At 36.9% G+C, this 20630-nt stretch overlaps 1 protein-coding gene across 2 annotated transcripts in view; it reads right to left on the bottom strand.

The window, feature by feature from the left end:
- KCNT2 (potassium sodium-activated channel subfamily T member 2) overlaps nucleotides 1-20630 on the bottom strand; it is a 373439-nt gene that overhangs the window by 245497 nt on the left and 107312 nt on the right. For both annotated transcript variants that reach the window (XM_032606842.1, XM_032606832.1), the window contains exons 2-3: nucleotides 20472-20551; nucleotides 18149-18248 (exon numbers count right to left, since the gene is read on the bottom strand). In XM_032606842.1, coding sequence (XP_032462733.1) covers nucleotides 18149-18248; nucleotides 20472-20551 — 180 coding nt within the window. The remainder of the gene's footprint in view (nucleotides 1-18148; nucleotides 18249-20471; nucleotides 20552-20630) is intronic.

Below are 20630 nucleotides of genomic sequence, written 5' to 3' on the forward strand. Positions count from 1 at the left end.
AAAATAGAGCCCTGAGTTTTTTTGTTATATTTTTTCATTGCAGTAATCTGATTTTTCAAGTGTATATCCTCTGTAATTACAGTTGAATATTCTTACTAATATGGCATAGAAGTTAATTATGGGAAACTTTGTTCCTCTTAATGTTTTCAAATAATATTATCTCATTTTTCTATCACCTGCCAATGCCCTTTTACTCTTAGAAGGATTCTATCATGCCTAATTTTATGATTCCCAGGTCTCTCTAAAGTACATTTTATTTATAAATCACCAAGTTTTAAAAACAATGCTGGAGGGTTTCTGGAAGGGTTTGAAATGTGATCCATTTTTAATAACACATAGACAGAAAATGTAATAAATGTAATACTCACTGACATCTCTAGGCAGTGGTCTTCAATCATTGTGCAACATTATCAGTAAAACCATTGAGCATAATTCCATTAATTCAGCAACATTCACTGACCCACCAAGTCCTATGCTAAGTATGAAAGCTACAAAGGCAAATACAACATGGCCCTTGACCTTGGTGAATGTATAGAGAGAAGAGAGAAGTAAACAGTGAAATCAAGGGCAACATGTTAACTGTGGTGACAGAAATATGTGGGGGACACTCGCAGAATCCCCAGAAACCACTCCTAACCCAGAGTGGCACTGGGTTATAGGGCATGATGTCAAGTGAGAGTGTCAGATTAAGTTTTATCCAATAAATTGTGGTTCTGAAGGTCCAAAGGTCCTGAGGTACATTGAAAAAGAGTGAATGAGGAGGGACAGGAGTGGAAATCATGGGCCCAAGAACTGGGAGCAAATGTTCAAAGGCCCAGAGACAGTGGAGAGCAGAGTATAGGTAAGTAGCTTCAAGTAGGTCAGCATGGCCAGACTAAGAGGCTGGTGAGGTGAAGTAAACAAAGGATCTTCATTTACTCATGCTCACCCATTACTCAATCAATACTCACTTGTTTAATAACTACTAGTGCCATATGGTGCCAGGCTCTTTGGATTCAGACAACAATCTGTGCCCTTGTGAAATATCTATTGCAATCTACATGGAACAAACAGAAAACAAAATAAACAAGTAACAGACATACCCTATGTGAAAGAGATAAAGGCAATGGAGAAAAATGTAAAAAGAAAGGAAAAAAGAGTATTCAAGAGAGTCTTGTGAGGTGAATACAATTTTAAACAGGATGTTTGGGTAGAGCTTCACTAAAAATTTGATTTTGAGTAAATATCTGAGGAAATGTGCCAGAGTTACCTGATGAAACTCCAGACAGAGGGAACAGCAGGTATGAAGGCCCTGAGCTGGCAGGGTGTCTGGTGTGACCCAGGACCAGAGAAGAGGCCAACGTGACTGGAGCAAAGTGGGTGGGTGGGGGGTTGAGTAACAAGGAGGGAGATGCAGGGAAAATGGGGGTTCTTATAGCCATGGCAGGTACTTTGGCATTCAGAGCACAGCTGTGCCAAGATCTGACTTATACTTTAAAAGAATACTGGCTGCTTCACTAAGAATAAACCAAAAGGGAGAAAAGGCAGAATTAGCAGGACTAATTAGGAAGGGTACTGCAGTGATCCAGAGGAGAGAAGATGGCTTGGCCAGGATGGTAGCATTGAGAAGTGATCGTATGCTGAACTATCTTGAAGGTAGAAATGATGGAACTTTCTGCGCATTTTGCACATGCTGCAGAATGTGAGGAAAAAAGAGAAGTGAAGACTTACTGACTCCAAAACATTTGGCCTGAACAACTGTTCGGATGAAGTTGCTATCAACCGCAATGTAGGAGGCTATGGGTTGAGCAGGGTTTGGGGAAGGATGGGGTTGCCATTCACTGAGATGTAGAAAAGCACAAAAGTCGACTGGAACATGGCAAGTTTGCAATGCCTATTTGACCTCCAAGTAGAGAAGGTGAACGTGTAGTTAGAATTTGGGGAGTGGCAGGGAGGTGCTGGCTTCCTGCAGACAACAAGTTAATCAGGGATAAAAAAAATTACTTTCTGAGGTTCTCAAAGTGGAGGTCAAATAGGAGAGAACTTCTGCTTCTTTATATGTAAGGTAGGAATAATAACATTAAGTATGTATTGAAGGAAATAACATATATAAAACAACTAGCCCAGAGCCAGAAAATATAAGAACTCTAAAATATAAAACCTTTTAAAGGGCTGAAAATTTCCTGAGGGTAGTTAATGTTCCTTTTCGTAGCTATGTCTTCATTTGCAGCAATATGAATATATACTAAGTATTCAAAACAGATATAGCGAAATATCCATAATTATATTCATTGAATAAATTATATCATAAAGGATTATCATGTAAATTATTACACAATGAAATTTCACTTTTTAATCTTTATCTCCAAACCCTTTAACACATATGAAATCATTTTCACTATCTAAACAAGCTGAAGAGTAACCAATTCATTTAAATGCATATTATGACTTCATTTCCCACTTAACTTTGATCTTTTTTTTTCTTTACTTTTCTTAGGGCGAGCCTCCACATGAAAAAATAATTGTACAGAAGTTAGTCATCAAATTCAGTTTCTGCTTTGAAAATTATTTTCAATTTTGTAGGCTGGACAGAGACCCACAGTAGCTTTGAGATAATAATTATTTAGGCCATTACACACCCAGTCCCCTTCCCTACTGCTTCTAGCAAAAGACAGAAACTAAAAGGAAAACCCATAAATGAATAGAAATGCAATTTAATAAAAGCAACATGATAACGAAGGGAAAAGTAAGTTAAAATAAATCAATGTCATTTAACTCAAATTAGATAAAGAACTACACAAGCTAAATCTGTGACTTGAATCAGGCATCCCAATAAATGCTGATATGTTTCTATTCAAGAATAAATAACCAGTTTTGTTTTTGTTTTGTTTTGTTTTGTTTTAAGATTCCACATGTGAGATCATACAGTATTTATCTTTTTCTGTCTGACTTATTTCACTTAGAATAATGCCCTCAAGGAAGCTTAAAAAAAAGTAATGTCTAGACTATAACTGAAAATACTTACAAAACTGGTATACAGTAGAGTAAACCTTTTAGGAGTATATGTGAATCAAGAACAGAAAAGTATTTGGGTCTTTAAAGAGACTGATTCATTTCAAACAATTAAATAGAGTACTTTGACTAGCAATAAAAATTGTATGGGTAGGTGTCAAGTATTAGCATTAGACAACTAGATAAACGAAATAAGAGATGTTTTCAAAGAAACTACAAATACTACATTGATGTATTAACTGAAAACCAGATCAATTTAATTGCGACAAACACCTAAAATGTCCTTGAAGAAATAAATTCTATACAACATTCTTTAAAACTATACTACAATTCAGGAGGTGATTCAAAATGGCAGTGTAGAAAGATCCTGAACACATCTCCTCCCACGGACACACCAAATATATTGCTACATATGGATCAATTCCCTCTGAAAAAGACCTGAAAACTAGCAGAAGTGTTCCTCCACAACAAGGGATAAAAGGGCCACAATGAGACACGTAGGAGAGGCAGAGATGCAGTCTCATCAAAAACCCCACCTCTGGGGCTTCCCTGGTGGCGCAGTGGTTGAGAGTCCGCCTGCCAATGCAGGGGACACGGGTTCGTGCCCCGGTCTGGGAGGATCCCACATGCCGCAGAGCGGCTGGGCCCGTGAGCCATGCCCGCTGGGCTTGTGCGTCCGGAGCCTGTGCTCCACAACGGGAGAGGCCACAACAGTGAGAGGCCCGCGCACAGCAAAAAAAAAAAAAAAAAAAAAAAAAAAAACCCCACCTCTGACGCAGTGACCCACGGATGGGAGGAATCTCACAATACAGCGCTTCTCCCTGAGGAACAGGGAGTCTGTGCCCCACACAGACACCCAACCCTTGGGACCTGGAGAAATGAGCCCAGAAAACCACCAGCTTTGAACACCAGTAGGACTTAGGTTCAGGAGACCCAAAAGGCTGTGGGGTACTAGAAGTCTGCTCTTAAAGGGCTCACATGCAGACTAACTCACCCTAAGACTCAGAGAAAAGGCAGCAGTTTAAAAAGCACCTAGACCACATATGTAGGAGATTCATTAGCCAATGTTAAAGCAACTGCCACGGGCACAGGGCTCTCTTTGGACATCATCAGGAAACAGAGGCACTGGTGGGTACCATTTTTGTGTTTCCTCTCCTTGCTAGCATCACCCACACTATCTTGTGGCCCCAATGAAGCCCACGGGTGCAGAGCGTCAATACAGGTGATGCCCCTTGAGTACCTGGCCCTGGTGGCCAGGGAGGCCTGCGTTTCTGGGCCTCAGGAGATTGAAATAATTAGGCATCACAGCTACCACCCCAATGACATAGCAGACTGAAACATACCCCCAGTTTTCCACTAAAAAAGGCCCATTTTCTCGTCCTAGAGCCTCAGTGCAGAGTAGCTTCAGGCTTTCCACACATCTAGGGGTTACAGAGGAGCTCTCAGAGAACCTAGGCTAGGGGAATACCATCTTTGCACCCTCCCAGGCCTTGCTACAGCTCACCAGTACCTCCCAGAAAAGAGCATATACACTCGTCTACAGCCCTGACTTTTGCAACTGTCACCTCCAAATTACCTGGTTTGGAGGTCAGTAAAGATAACAACAGTGGTCCCACCAGACTATATATATTTGCATATTTTAAAGCTGCTGCCTGAGAGTCTGGCTTCAAATCAGTCTGAAACTAGGGGCTGACTGAGATCCCTACCTTTGAACACTGATAGGGCTTAGCACAACCTCAAAATCTGGAACTTATCAAGAATAAACCACACTGCTTAAACAATCACAAAGATTTGAGAGACCACCAAGAGCTAGGGCAAGGTCAAACAATAATGTTCACTGCTTACACAATAGAACTCCTTCGAGACTGGGTGAGGTATCCTCTTTTGCCTAATACATAGAAACACAGAGAGGCAAGCAAAATGAGGAAACCAAGGAATATGTTTCAAAAGAAAGAGCAAGATTAAATTAAAAAATCCTTAATGAAATGGAGATAAGTAATTTACCTGATATAGAGTTCAAAATAATAGTCATGAAAATGCTCACCAAACTTGAGAGAAGAACAGATGAATACAGTGAGGACTTCAACAAAGAGATAGAAAATATAAGAAAGTACCAAAACAAAAGTCACAGAGCTGAAGAATACAATAACTGAACTGAAAAAATGCAGTAAAGGGGTTCACTAGATCAAGCAGAAAAAAAAAAAAAAAAGAAAAAACTCAAAGACAGGATAATGGAATTCATTCAGTAAGAGCAGCAAAAAGAAAAAAAATGACTAAGGGTGAAGCCAGCTTAAGGGATTTACGGTACACCATCAAACAGACTAATATACACGTGATAGGGATGACAAAAAAGGAAGAGAGAGAGAAAAGGGGCAGAAAGTTTATGCCAAGAAATAATGGCTGAAATTTTTCCTAACCTAGGGAAGGAAACAGACATCTAGGTCCAGGAAGACAAGAGAGTTACAAATAAGACAAACCCAGAGAGAGACACATTACAATAAAAATGTCAAAAGTTAAAGAGAGAATATTAAAAGCAGCAAGAGGAAAACAATTTTTATGTACAAGGAAACCTCCATAAGACTACCAGCTTATTTTCAAGAGGAAGCTTTGCAGAGCAGAAGAGAGTGGCATGATAGATTCAAATTGCTGAAAAGAAAAATCTTCCAACCAAGAATACTCTGCTTGGCAAGGTTATCATTCAGAATCCAAGGGGAGATAAAGAATTTTCCAGACAAGCAAAAGCTAAAGGATTTTATCATCCCTAAACCACCCTTAAAAGAAAAATAAAGGGACTTCTTTAAGCTGAAAAGAAAAGGCATTAACAAGTAACAAGAAAACAAAAGAAAGTAAAAATTGCACTGGTAAAGGTAAATACACAATAAAACTAGTGGACTGACCATTTATTAAGCTATTATTAAGGTTAAAAGAAAAAAGTAGTAAAAGTAACTGTAACTACAATAATTAGTTATGACATACATAAAATTTTTTAAATGAAAAATATGCTATCAAAAACATAAAATGTGGATGGCAGTGATAAAAATGTAGAGTTTTTAGAATATGTTCAAACCTAACTTGCTCTCAATTTAAAAGAGACTGCTATATATATATATGCTGTTATATGTGAACATCATGTTAATCACAAAGCAAAAACCTTCAGTAGGTACACAAAAACAATAAAGAAGAAATCTAAACATAACAAAAAAAGTCATCAAAGCACAAGGGAAAGGAGCAAGAGAAGAAGAAAGGAACAGAGACAAACTACAAAAATAGCCAGAAAATAAGTAATAAAATGGTAATAAGTACATACCTATCAATAATTACTTTAAATGTAAATAGAATAACTTCTCTAATCAAAATACATACAGTGGTTGAATGGATTAAAAAAAAACTCATCTATATGTTGCCTCAAGAGACTTCAGATATAAGGACACATACAGACAAAGTAAAGGAGTGGAAAAAGATATTCCATGAAAATTAAAATAAAAAGGAAGCTGGTATAGCTATATTTATATCAAACAAAACAGACTTTAAAACAAAGACTGTAGTAAAAGACAAAGAAGGGTATTAGATAATGATAAAAAGGTCAATCCAGCAGGATGATATAACATTTGTAAATATATATACACCCAACTTAGGAGTATCTAAATATATAAAGCAAATACCAAGACACCTAAAGGGAGAAATTGACTGCAACACCATACTTCCATCAATGGATTGATCATTCAGAGAGAAAATAAAGAAACATTAGTCTTAAATGACACATTAGATCAGATGTATTTAATACACACATACAGGACATTCCAACCAAATTTAGCAGAACATACATGTTCAAGTGCACATGAACATTCTCCAAGATAGGACACATCTTAGATCACAAAACATATCAGAAGACTGAAACTATACCAAGTACCTTTCCTGACCACATGGTATGAAACTAAAAATCAATTTTAGGAAGAAAACTGGATAAATCACGAATACATCAAAATAAAAAAACATGCTACCAAATAACCAATGGGTCAAAAAAGAAATCAAAGAGGAAATAAAAAATTATTGTGAGACGAAAATGTCAACACAGCATTCCAAAACCTATGGAATGCAGCAAAAGCTGTTCTAAGAGGGAAGTTCATACAGATACAGGGCTACCTCAAGGAACAAGAAAAAATCCAAATACACAATCTAACTTTATACCTAAAAGAACCAGAAAAAAAGAACAAATGAAGGGAAAGAGTAAAAAAAAAAAAAAAAAAAAAGGGAAATGATAAAGATCAGAGTAGAAATAAATGAAATAAAGACTTAGAAAACATTAGGAAAGATGAATAAAACCAACAGCTGGTGCTTTGAAAAGATAAAAAAAAATGACAAACCTTTCACTAGACTTACCAAGAAAAAAAGGGAGCAGGTTCAAATAAATAAAACCTAAAATGAGAGAGGTATTACAAATGATACCACAGAAATACAAAAGATCGTAAGAGATTATTACGAACAATTATGTGCCAAACTGGACAACTTAGAAGAAATGAAAAAATTCTTTGAAATATGCAAGCTTCTAAGACTGAATCATATAGAAATAAAAAATCTGAATAGACTGACTACGAGTAAGGAGATCTAATTAGTAATTTAAAAATTCCTAACAAACAAAAGTCTACCACCAGCTGGCTATACTGATGAATTCTTCCAAATATTCAAAGAAGGTTTGAAACCTAGCTGCCTAAAGTTCTTCCAAAAATTGAAGAGGAGGGAATGTTTCCAAACTCAATTTTAGAGGCCTGAAACCCTGATAATGAAACCAGACAAGAAAACCACACAAAAAGAAAATTACAGGTCAATAACCCTGATAAATATTGATGCAAAAACCCTCAACAAAATATTAGAAAACGAAATTCGACAATACATTAAAAAGGATCACACATCATGATCAAGTGGGATTTATTCCAGAGATGCAGAGTGGATCAACATCTCATTAACATTAACCACATCAGGAGAGACCTTCAAGATGGCGGAGGAGTAAGATGTGGAGATCACCTTCCTCCCCACAAATACACCAGAAATATATCTACATGTGGAACAACTCCTACAGAATACCTATTGAACGCTGGCAGAAGACCTCAGACTTCCCAAAATGCAGGAAACTCCGCATGTACCTGGATAGGGCATAAGAAAAAAGAAAAAACACAGACAAAAGAATAGGGACAGGACTTGCACTTCTGGGAGGGAGATGTGAAGGAGGAAAAGTTTCCACACACTAGGAAGCCCCTTCACTGGCAGAGACGAGGGGTGGCAGAGGGGAAGCTTCGGAGCCACAGAGGAGAGCACAGCTACAGGGGTGCAAAGGGCAAGGGGGAGAGATTTCCACACAGAGGATCTGTGCCGACCAGCACTCACCAGCCTGAGAGGCTTGTCTGCTCACCCGCCGGGATGGGCAGGGACTGGGAGCTGAGGCTCGGGCTTCGGAGGTTGGATCCCAGGGAGAGGACTGGGGTTGGCGGTGTGAACACAGCCTGAAGGGGGCTAGTGTGCCACAGCTAGCTGGGAGGGAAAAGATTCTGAAACTGCCTAAGAGGCAAGAGACCATTGTTCCAGGTTGTGCGAGGAGAGGAGATTCAGAGCACAGCCTAAAGGAGTTCCAGATACAGTCACAAGCTGCGGCTATCAGCTCAGACACCAGAGATGGGCATGAGATGCTAAGGCTGCTGCTGCAGCCACCAAAAAACCAGTGTGCAAGCACGGGTCACTATCCACACTTCCCCTCCCCGGAGCCTGTGCAGCCCACCACTGCCAGGATCCCGTGATCCAGGGACAAATTCTCCCGGAGAACACACGGTGTGCCTCAGGCTGTTGCAACGTCACGCCAGCCTCTGTCGCCACAGGCTTGCCCTGCATTCCGTACCCCTCCCTGCCCCAGCCTGAGTGAGCCAGAGTCCCTGAATCACCCGCTCCTTTAACCTCATCCTGTCTGAGCGAAGAAGAGACGCCCTCCGGCGACCTACATGCAGAGGTGGGGCCAAATCCAAAGCTGAACCCCACAAGCTGTGCGAACAAAGAAGAGAAAGGGAAATCTCTCCCAGCAGCCTCAGGAGCAGTGGATTAAATTTCCACAATCAACTTGATGTACCCTGCATCTCTGGAATACCAGAATAGACAACAAATCATTCCAAAATTGAGACGGTGGAATTTGGGAGCAACTGTAGACTTGGGGTTTGCTTTCTGCATCTAATTTCTTTCTGGTTTTATGTTTATCTTAGTTTAGTTTTTAGAGTTTATTATCATTGGTAGATTTGCTTAATAATTTGGTTGCTCTCTTCCTTTTTTTGTTTATATATATATGTATATATATTGTTTTCCTTTTTCTCTTTTGGTGAGGGCGTATGTGTATGCTTCTTTGTGTGATTGTGCCTGTATAGCTTTGTTTTACCATTTATCCTAGGGTGCTATCTGTCCATTTTTTTGTTTGTTGGTTGGTTTTACTATAGTTTTTTAGTGTTCTTATCATTGGTGAATTTGTTTTTTAGTTTCGTGGCTCTCTTCTTTTTTCTTTCTTTTCCTTTTTTAATACTTTTTACTTTTTTATTTTTAATATTTTTTTGCTTTTTTATTTTAATAATATTATTTTATTTTATTCTATTTTATTTTTTACTTTCTTTATTATTTTCTCACTTTTCTTCTGAGGCATGTGGCTGACAGGGTCTGATGCTCCGGCCAGGTGTCAGGCCTGTGCCTCGAAGGTGGGAAAGCAGAGTTCAGGACATTGATCCACCAGAGACCTCCACATAATCTCAAACAGCAAAAGCTCTCCCACAGAACTCCATCTCAACACTAAGACCAAAAAACACTCAACCACCAGCAATCTACAGTGTTGGACACCCTAGGCCAAACAATTAGCAGTAAAGGAACACAACCTCACCCATTAGCAGAGAGGCTGCCTAAAATCATAATAAGGTCACAGAAACCTCAAAACACTCTAACGGAAGTGGTCCTGCCCACAGGAAAGACAAGATCCAGCCTCATCCACCAGAACACAGGCACCAGTCCCCGCCACCAGAAAGCCTACACAACACAATGAACCGACCTTAGCCACTGGGGGCACACAAGAAAAACAAGGGGAACTACGAACCTGCAGCCTGCGAAAAGGAGACCCCAAACACAGTAAGTTAAGCAAAATGAGAAAAAACAGAAACACACAGCAGACGAAGGAGCAAGGTTAAAAACCCACCAGACCTAATAAATGAAGAGGAAATAGGCAGTCTACCTCAAAAAGAATTCAGAGTTATGATAATAAAGATGATCCAAAGTCTTGGAAATAGAATTGAGAAAATACAAGAAACGTTTAACAAGGACCTAGAAGAACTAAAGAGCAAACAAACAATGATGAACAACACAATAAATGAAATTAAAAATTCTCTAGAAGAAGTCAACAGCAGAAGAATGGATAAGGGACCTGGAAGATAAAATAGTGGAAATAACTACTGCAGAGCAGAATAAAGAAAAAAGAAAGAAAAGAATTGAGGACAATCTCAAAGACCTCTGGGACAACATTAAATGTACCAACATTCGAATTATAAGCATCACAGAAGAAGAGAAAAAGACAGGAACTGAGAAAATATTTGAAGGGATTATAGTTGAAAACTTCCCTAATATGAGAAAGGAAATAATCAAGTCCACGAACCACAGACTCCCATACAGGATAAATCCAAGGAGAAACATGCCAAGACACATATTAATCCAACTATCAAATATTAAACACAAAGAAAACATATTAAAAGCAGCAAGGTGAAAATAACAAATAACATACAAGAGAATCCCCATAAGGTTAACAGCTGATCTTTCAGCAGAAACTCTGCAAGCCAGAAGGGACTGGCAGGACATATTTAAAGTGATGAAGGAGAAAAACCTACAACCAAGATTACTCTACCCAGCAAGGATCTCATTCAGATTTGATGGAGAAAATAAAACCTTCACAGACAAGCAAAAGCTGAGAGAGTTCAGCACCACCAAACCAGCTTTACAACAAATGCTAAAGGAACTTCTCTAGGCAAGAAACACAAGAGAAGGAAAAGACCTACAATAACGAACCCAAAACAATTAAGAAAATGGGAATAAGAACATACATATCGATAATTACCTTAAATGTAAAAGGATTAAATGCTCCCACCAAAAGACACACACTGTCTGAATGGATACAAAAACAAGACACGTATATATGCTGTCTACAAGAGACCCACTTCAGACCTACGGACCCATACAGACTGAGTGTGAGGGGATGGAAAATGATATTCAATGCAAATGTAAATCAAAAGAAAGCTGGAGTAGCAATTGTCATATTAGACAAAATAGACTTTAAAATAAAGGCTATTGCAAGAGACAAATAAGGACACTACATAATGATCAAGGGATCATTCCAAGAAGATATAACAATTTTAAATATGTATGCACCCAACATAGCAGCACCTCAATACATAACGCAAATACTAACAGCCATAAAAGGGGAAATCAACAGTAACACAGTCACAGTAGGGGACTTTAACACCCCACTTTCACCAATGGACAGATCATCCAAAATGAAAATAAATAAGGAAAAACAAGCTTTAAATGATACATTAAGCAAGAGGACTTAATTGACATTTATAGGACATTCCATCCAAAAACAACAGAATACACATTCTTCTCAAGGGCTCATGGAACATTCTCCAAGATAGATCATATCTTGGGTCACAAATCAAGCCTTGGTAAATTTAAGAAAACTGAAATCATATCAAGTATCTTTTCTGACCACAACGCTGTGAGACTGGATATAAATTACAGGAAAAAATATGTAAAAAATACAAGCACATGGAGGCTAAACAATACACTACTTGATAACCAAGATATCACTGAAGAAATCAAAGAGGAAATCAAAAAATACCTAGAAACAAATGACAATAAAAACACAATGACCCAAAACCTATGGGATGCAGCAAAAGCAGTTCTAATAGGGAAGTTTATAGCAATACAATCCTACCTTAAGAAACAAGAAATATCTCAAATAAACAACCTAACCTTACACCTAAAGCAATTAGAGAAAGAACAAAAAAACCCCAAAGTTAGCAGAAGGAAAGAAATCATAAAGATCAGATCAGAAATAAACGAAAAAGAAATGAAGGAAATGATAGCAAAGATCAATAAAACTAAAATCTGGTTCTATGAGAAGATAAACTAAATTGATAAAGCATTACCCAGACTCATCAAGAAAAAAAGGGAGAATAAGAAATGAAAAAGTAGAAGTAACAACTGACCCTGCAGAAATACAAAGGCTCATGAGCGATTAATACAAGCAACTACATGCCAATAAAATGGACAACCTGGAAGAAATGGAAAAATTCTTAGAAGAGTACAACCTTCCACGACTGAATCAAGAAGAAATAGAAAATATAATCAGACCAATCACAAGCACTGAATTTGAAACTATAATTAAAACTCTTCCAACAAACAAAAGCCCAGGACCAGATGGCTTCACAGGTGATTTCTATCAAATATTTAGAGAATACCTAACGCCTATCCTTCTCAAACTCTTCCAAAATATAGCAGAGGAGGAACACTCCAAAATTAATTCTACGAGGCCACCATTACCCTAATACCAAAACCAGACAAAGAGGTCACAAAGAAAGAAAACTACAGGCCGATATCACTGATGAACATAGATGCAAAAATCCTCAACAAAATACTAACAAACAGAATCCAAAAGCACATTAAAAGGATCATACACCATGATCAAGTGGGGTTTATCCCAGAAATGCAAGGATTCTTCAATATGTGCAAACCAATCAATGTGATAAACCATAGCAACAAATTGAAGGAGAAAAACCATAAGATCATCTCAATAGATGCAGAAAAAGCTTTTGACAAAATTCAACACCTATTTATGATAAAAAAAAGCCCTAAAGAAAGTAGGCATAGAGGGAACTTACCTCAACAAAATAAAGGCCATATATGACAAACCCATAGCCAACATCATTCTCCATGGTGAAAAACTGAAAGCATTTCCTCTAAGATCAGGAACAAGACAAGGTTGTCCACTCTCACCACTATTGTTCAACATAGATTTGGAAGTTTTAGCCACAGCAATCAAAGCAGAAAAAGGAATCGAAATTGGAAAATAAAAAGGAGAGCAGTCACTGTTTGCCAATAATATGATACTATATAGAGAGAATCCTAAAGATGTTACCAGAAAACTACTAGAACTAATCAATGAATTTGGTAAAGTAGCAGGATAGAAAATTAATGCACAAAATCTCTTGCATTCCTATACACTAATGACGAAAAATCTGAAAGAGAAATAAAGGAAACACTCGCATTTACCATTGCAACAAAAACAATAAAATACCCAGGAATAAAACTACCTAAGGCGACAAAAGACCTGTATGCAGAAAACTATAGGACACTGATGAAAGAAATTAAAGATGATACAAACAGATGGAGAGATATACCATGTTCTTGGATTGGAAGAATCAACATTTTGTAAATGACTACACTACCCAAAGTAATCTATAGATTCAATGCAATCCATATCAAACTACCAATGGCATTTTTCACAGAACGAGAACAGAAAATATCACAATTTGTATGGAAACACAAAAGACGCTGAATAACCAAAGCAATCTTGAGAAAGAAAAACGGAGCTGGAAGAATCTGGCTCCTTGACTTCAGACTATACTACAAAGCAACAACAATCAAGACAGTATGGTACTGGCACAAAAACAGAAATATAGATCAATGGAACAGGATACAAAGCCCAGAGATAAACCCACACACATATGGTCACCTTATTTTTGATAAAGGAGGCAATAATATACAATGGAGAAAAGACAGCCACTTCAATAAGTGGTGCTGGGAAAACTGGACAGCTACATGTAAAGAATGAAATTAGAACACTCCCTAACACCATACACAAAAATAAACTCTAAATGGATTAAAGACCTAAATGTAAGGCCAGACACTATAAAACTCTTAGAGGTAAACATAGGAAGAACACTGTATGACATAAATCATAGCAAGCTCCTTTTTGACCCACCTCCTAGAGAATTGGAAATAAAAACAAACAAATGGGACCTAATGAAACTTAAAAGCTTTTGCACAGCAAAGGAAACCATAAAGAAGATGAAAAGACAACCCTCAGGATGGGAGATAATATTTGCAGACGAAACAACTGACAAAGGATTAATCTCCAAAATATACCGGCAGCTCATGCATCTCAATGTCAATAAAACAAACAACCCAATCCAAAAATGGGCAGAAGACCTAAATAGATATTTCTCCAAAGAAGATTATACAGATTGCCAACAAACACATGAAAGAATGCTCAACATCACTAAACATTAGAGAAATGCAAATCAAAACTACCATGAGGTATCACCTCACAGCAGTCAGAATGGCCATCATCAAAAAATCTACAAACAGTAAATGCTGGAGAGGGTGTGAAGAAAAGGGAATGCTCTTGCACTGTTCGTGGGAACGTAAACTGATACAGCCACTATGGAGAACAGTATGAAGGTTCCTCAAAAAACTAAAAATAGAACTACCATACGACCCAGTAATCCCACTACTGGGCATATACCCTGAGAAAACTATAATTCAAAAAGACTCATGTACCTCAATGTTCATTGCAGCTCTATTTACAAAAGCCTGGACATGGAAGCAACCTAAGTATCCATCGACAGATGAATGGATAAAGAAGATGTGGCACATATATACAATGGAATATTACTCAGCCATCAAAGGAAACAAAATTGAGTTATTTGTAGTGAGGTGTATGAACCTAGAGTCTGTCATACAGAGTGAAGTAAGTCAGAAAGAGAAAAAACAAATACCTTAAGCTAACACATATATATGGAATCTAAAAAAAAAAAAAAAAAAAGGTTATGAAGAACCTAGAGGCAGGACAGGAATAAAGATGCAGATGTAGAGAATGGACTTGAGGACACGGGGAGGGGGAAGCGTAAGCTGGGACGAAGTGAGGGAGTGGCATGGACATATATACACTACTAAATGTAAAATAGATAGCTAGTGGGAAGCAGCTGCATCGCAGAGGGAGATCAGCTCAGTGCTTTGTATGCACCTCGAGGGGTGGGATAGGAAGGGTGGGAGGGAGATGCAAGTTGAGGGGATTTGGAGATATATGTATACGTATAACTGATTCACTTTGTTATACAGCAGAAACTAACACACCATTGTAAAGCAGTTATACTCCAATAAAGATGTTTAAAAAAAAAACATTAACCGCATTAACAAAATAGATGAAAATTATATAATCATCTCAATAGATGCAAAAAAGGCATTGTTTAATTTTGATTCAACATCCACTTATGATTAAAAACTCTCAACTAAGTAGGTATAGAAGGAATGTACCTCAACATCATGAAGGTCATATACACTAACCTACAGCTAACAACATACTCAATGAAAATTTGAAAGCTTTCCCTCTAAGATCAGGAACAAGACAAGGATGCCTACTCTTGCCTCTTTTATAAACATAGTATTGGAAGTCCTAGCCACAGCAGTTAGGCAAGGAAAAGAAACAAAATCATCCAAATTGGAAAGAAAGAAGTAAAACTGGAATTATTTGCAGATGACATAAGACTACACATAGCAAACCCTAAAAATTACACAAAAAAAAATATTAGAACTAATAAATGAATTCAGCAAAGTTGCAGGATAGAAAATCAATGTACAGTCAACCCACCTTATCCATGGGTTTTACATCTGTTGATTCAATCAACCATGGATCAAAAGTATTTTAGGGGCTTCCCTGGTGGTGCAGTGGTTGAGAGTCCACCTGCCGATGCAGGGGACGCGGGTTCATGCCCCGGTCTGGGAAGATCCCACATGCCGTGGAGCGGCTGGGCCCGTGAGCCATGGCTGCTGAGCCTGCGCGTCCGGAGCCTGTGCTCTGCAACGGGAGAGGCCACAACAGCGAGAGGCCCGCATACCGCAAAAAAATAAATAAATAAATAAAAAGTATTTGAAAAAAATTCCAGAAATTTCCAAAAATCAAAACTTGAATTACATGCTGGCAACTATTTACATAGCATTTATACTATATTCAGTATTGTAAGCAATTTAGAGATGATATAAAGTATATGGAAGGATGTTCATGGGTTATACGCAAATACTATGCCATTTCCTAAAAGGGACTTGAGCATCCATGGATTTTGGTATCTGTGCAGGGGTCCTGGCAGCAACTCCCTTTGGATACCTAGAATGACTGTACAGAAATCTGTGCATTTCTATAAATTATAATGAAATATCAAAAAGAGAAATTAAGAAAACAACCTCATTTACAATTACATCAGAAAGAATAAAATACCTAGAAGTAAATTTAGCCAAGGAGGTGAAAGACCTGTAGACTGAAAGCTCTAAGACATTGATAAAAGGTATTGAATAAGACACAAAGAAATGGAAAGCTATTCTGTACTCATGGAGTGGAAGAATTAATATTGTTTAAATGTCCATACTACCCAAAGTGATCTACAGATTCAATTCAATCTCTATCAAAATTCCAATGACATTTTTCACAGTACTAAAACAACCAATTTACACATTTCTATGGAACTACAAAAGACTCTGAATAGCCGAGCATCTTGAGAAAGAAGAACAAACCTGGAGGAATCATGCTCCTTGATTTCAAACTATACTACAAAGCTATAGTAACCAAAATAGCATGGTATTGGCATAAAAAAGATACACCGATCAATGAAACAGAATATAGAGCCCAGAAATAAATGCACACATATATGGTCAATTAATTAATGACAAAGGAGCCATGAATATACAATGGGTAAAAGACGATCTCTTCAATAAACTGTGTTGAGGAAACAGGACACACATAAAAAATGAAAGTAGACCATTCTCTTACACAATACATAAAAATTAATCCAAAATGGATTAAAGACTTGAATGTAAGACCTGAAACCTTAAGACTCCTAGCAGAAAACATAGGTGGTAAGTCCCTTGACCTAGGCCTTGGTGATGATTTTTTGAATCTGACACCAAAAGCAAAGGCAACAAAAGCAAAAATAAAAAAGTGGGACTATTTCAAACTAAAAAGCTTCTGCACAGGAAAGGATACTATCAATAAAATGAAAAGGCAACCTAAAATGGGAAAAACATTTGCAAATCATATATCTGATAAGGAGTTAATACCCCAAATATTAAAGAACTCATTCAACTCAACAGCAAAAAAAAAAAAAAAAAAAATTGGAATAAAAATGGTCATAGGATCCAGATAGACATTTTTCCAAAGAAGACATACAGATGTCCAACTGGTACATGAGAATATTCTCAACATTACTAATTATTAGGAAAATGCAAATCAAAATCACAATGAGATATCACCTCCCACTTGTTAGAATGGCCATTATTAAAAAGAAAAGAAATAAAAAATGTTGAAGAGGTTTCAGAGAAAAGGAAATCCTCTTACACTATTGGTGAGAATGTAAGTTGGTGCAACCACTATGGAAAACAGTATGGTGGTTCCTCAAAAACTTAAAAATAAAACTACCATATAATCCAGCTATTCTACTTCTGGGTATTTATCCCCTAAAAATCCCCCAAAACTCTAATTCAAAAAGATACACACACACCCCTATGTTCGTTGCAGTAGTGTTTACAATAGCTAAGATATGGAAACAACCTAAGTGTTTATTGATGGATATATGAATAAAGAAGATGTGGTATGTATGTATATATACACACCCACAATGAAATGTGTTATTCAGCCATAAAAAGAAGGAAATCTTGACATTTGTGACAACATGGTTGGACCTAGAGGGCATTATGCTAAGTAAAATAAGTCAGACAGAGAAAGACAAATACCATATGATTTCACTTATATGTAGAACATAAAAAAAAAAAAAAACATGCTAACAAAACAAAACTCATTGATTGCTGGTTATCAGAGGAAAAGGAAGAGAATGGGGTAAAATGGGTAAAGGGGATGGATTGTATGGTGACGTATGGTAACTAGACTTATGGTGAGATCACTTTCTCATGTATACAAAGATCAAATTATTACGTTGTACACCTGAAACTAATATAATGTTATTTTTACCAGTTTTACCTCAAAACTTATAATACAATTTAAACTAATCAAAAGAATATTGTAGAAAATCAGACAAAGATACCTTACCATTCATTTCCTTGTGAAGGGTTTTCTAGTAGCACTCGGATTATGTACAAAAAGCAGCTTAATAATTTGAGAGAAAAATTGAACAGACGTATTCTTAGACCTTTAAACAAACAACAAAAATTGGATTTTCATTTGAACTCAGTCCAAAAAAGATTAAAAAGAATTGTCAAAAATATCAGCTTTAAGTACAGCACTCAAATTGTGTTTAGAATCTACAATACCATAATTGCTTACCACTCTGAAGTTCTAGTGGCTAAATATTGAAACAAAAATGAGAATGACAGAATGTATGAAACCTGCAAAATGACAGTAAATATTATACACTAAGAGAAAACCTACATTTGAGCATTCAGAAGCCACAAAAATCATGTCCGATCAAGATTGGTTCAAGTATGCTTAGAAGTTTAAGCATTTTATAGATCCATGAATTTTGGAATAAATTTTAACTAGCCAGAAAATCTAGCTGCTTACAAATTCATAGGATAAGTTATAAATCTTGTATCTTCTGAGCACCTTGTAGGTTTGATTGTAGAGAAATTATAATCATGTAAATAATTATGTATTATACATTTAATTAGTAATTATAGAGAAATCCTAATAGCATATGCTGGGAAATACACAAGCACACACACACACACACACGCAGACACACACACACACACACACGCAGACACATTTTTGAGACTCCACCAACTTTTTACTTTAGGTTTAAATACCAATGAAATCTTAAAAAAAAAATTTGTGGGAATTAAGACTGCCATGTATGTATCTTTGAACCTGTCGTTCACAGTTATGCAGCCTATAATACTTGATGATGAAGAAGAGTAATTAATATTAAGCAAAACATGTTTAAAGTCTGATTAATAGAAGCATTACCTTTCCTGCAATTATCAGGTGGGGACTGATTCACAGATTGTGAATAAAATTTTGAGGTCTTCCTATAATTAATTGTCAATAAAATCTGGAAATGAAATGCCATTTTGTTTTTACTCTGCTATAAGTGAGTGTACCTGAGGTAATATTTCTTAACAGTAAAAGGTTAATGCTTATTAATTGTGCAATTTTTCCTGGGTTTTCCTACTAAAATGCTAGGTACTTATGGTTTAGCTTCTTTATAAAGTCTTCTAAACTGTTAATGAAATTGCCCCAGTTTTATAGAACTGATCTCTTCAAATGACAGCTTAGTCAAAGCTGGCTGTTGTTAAAGTATTCAAATAATACATCTATTCCTTCTGGTCTGGAGAAAGAAAATTTTTAGTAAAATTTTTAAAATAAAGGAAACCTTCTATGCAAATGATGTGGCCTCTCCAGGTAACACCTATTGGTGGGATTCCACCTTGGGAATTCAAAACAACTGGATTAGAGAAGCATTAGTTATTATTAGCCTAATCCTAAAACTAACCAGCCATTAAGATTCTCTAACCTGTGTGCCTTACAGACTGAAATATTCCCTGTAGTCAGTATTTGGGTAACTGCTCACAACTCAAGTTTCTCTCTATGAACTCTAAAGAAGCACAACTTACTTTAGACCACCCCAGGAGGTCAAAATTCAAAAAGAGCAAAGTCTACATCAGTCTAATGTAGACCTCTCAATGCTTCTTGACATCTTAAGTAATAATCACATGAAAAAACTGCATATTGGTTCATTATTTATGGCTTTTTCAAAGTACATGGTACTAGGGGGAGGCAAGTATGACTGGCACTTCAACCCTGAACAGGCTTAGGAGGTCAGTGACTATGCTGATTTCATGCCTCCTTGAAGTTCCAACGTTTCCCAAGGTTTTTTGATGATAAGGATCACTGAGATGTTATATGCTGAGCTTAGCTCTATACTTTCTGATTTTAAATCTCCAGGGGAGGATGCTAGTAATCTGTACCTTTCGGAACAGCCTACATGTTTCGTTATTAGGTGTGATGGGGAAACTCTTCCCTACTAAATCACTAAACCAGAAAATTATTCCCCATTATGGTCACTTGGAATCACCAGAGTCTTCTCAAAACAAGTTTTGGTATCCCTCACAGTTAAAATATGGGGAACCCTCACTTAAATGATTTTCCTCAATGTTCCTAGCAATCCAAATGGTCCACTCAGAAGTCTACTTACTGATGTGGGATTTCGAGAAGTAAAATAGTCAAGAAACCTTGACTTGACACCACCAGATGTAACATCTATTGTTTTCTAAACTTTAATGCCCGGCAGATAAGACTATCAATTTTACTTCTCTCTATAAAAGATATTTTGCAAAAGGATTGCAAAGCTGAAATTTTTTAAGGTAAACATATATACAAATATATACACAGGGGAATAAAATTAAAGACTTACTTGATCTCTGGTTTTTGATAAAAAATAACTTTAGTCTCTCTTTAAATGTGTTTTCATTCATATAAAATTCAACTTGCACCCTGCAAACAAAAAATAAAAACATAATTAATCTAAAGACTAATATATAAGAAAATAAAAATAAATTATTTGATGTGATAC

This window comes from Phocoena sinus, chromosome 1 (assembly GCF_008692025.1).
Source record: "Phocoena sinus isolate mPhoSin1 chromosome 1, mPhoSin1.pri, whole genome shotgun sequence".
NCBI classification, from domain to species: Eukaryota; Metazoa; Chordata; class Mammalia; order Artiodactyla; family Phocoenidae; genus Phocoena; species Phocoena sinus.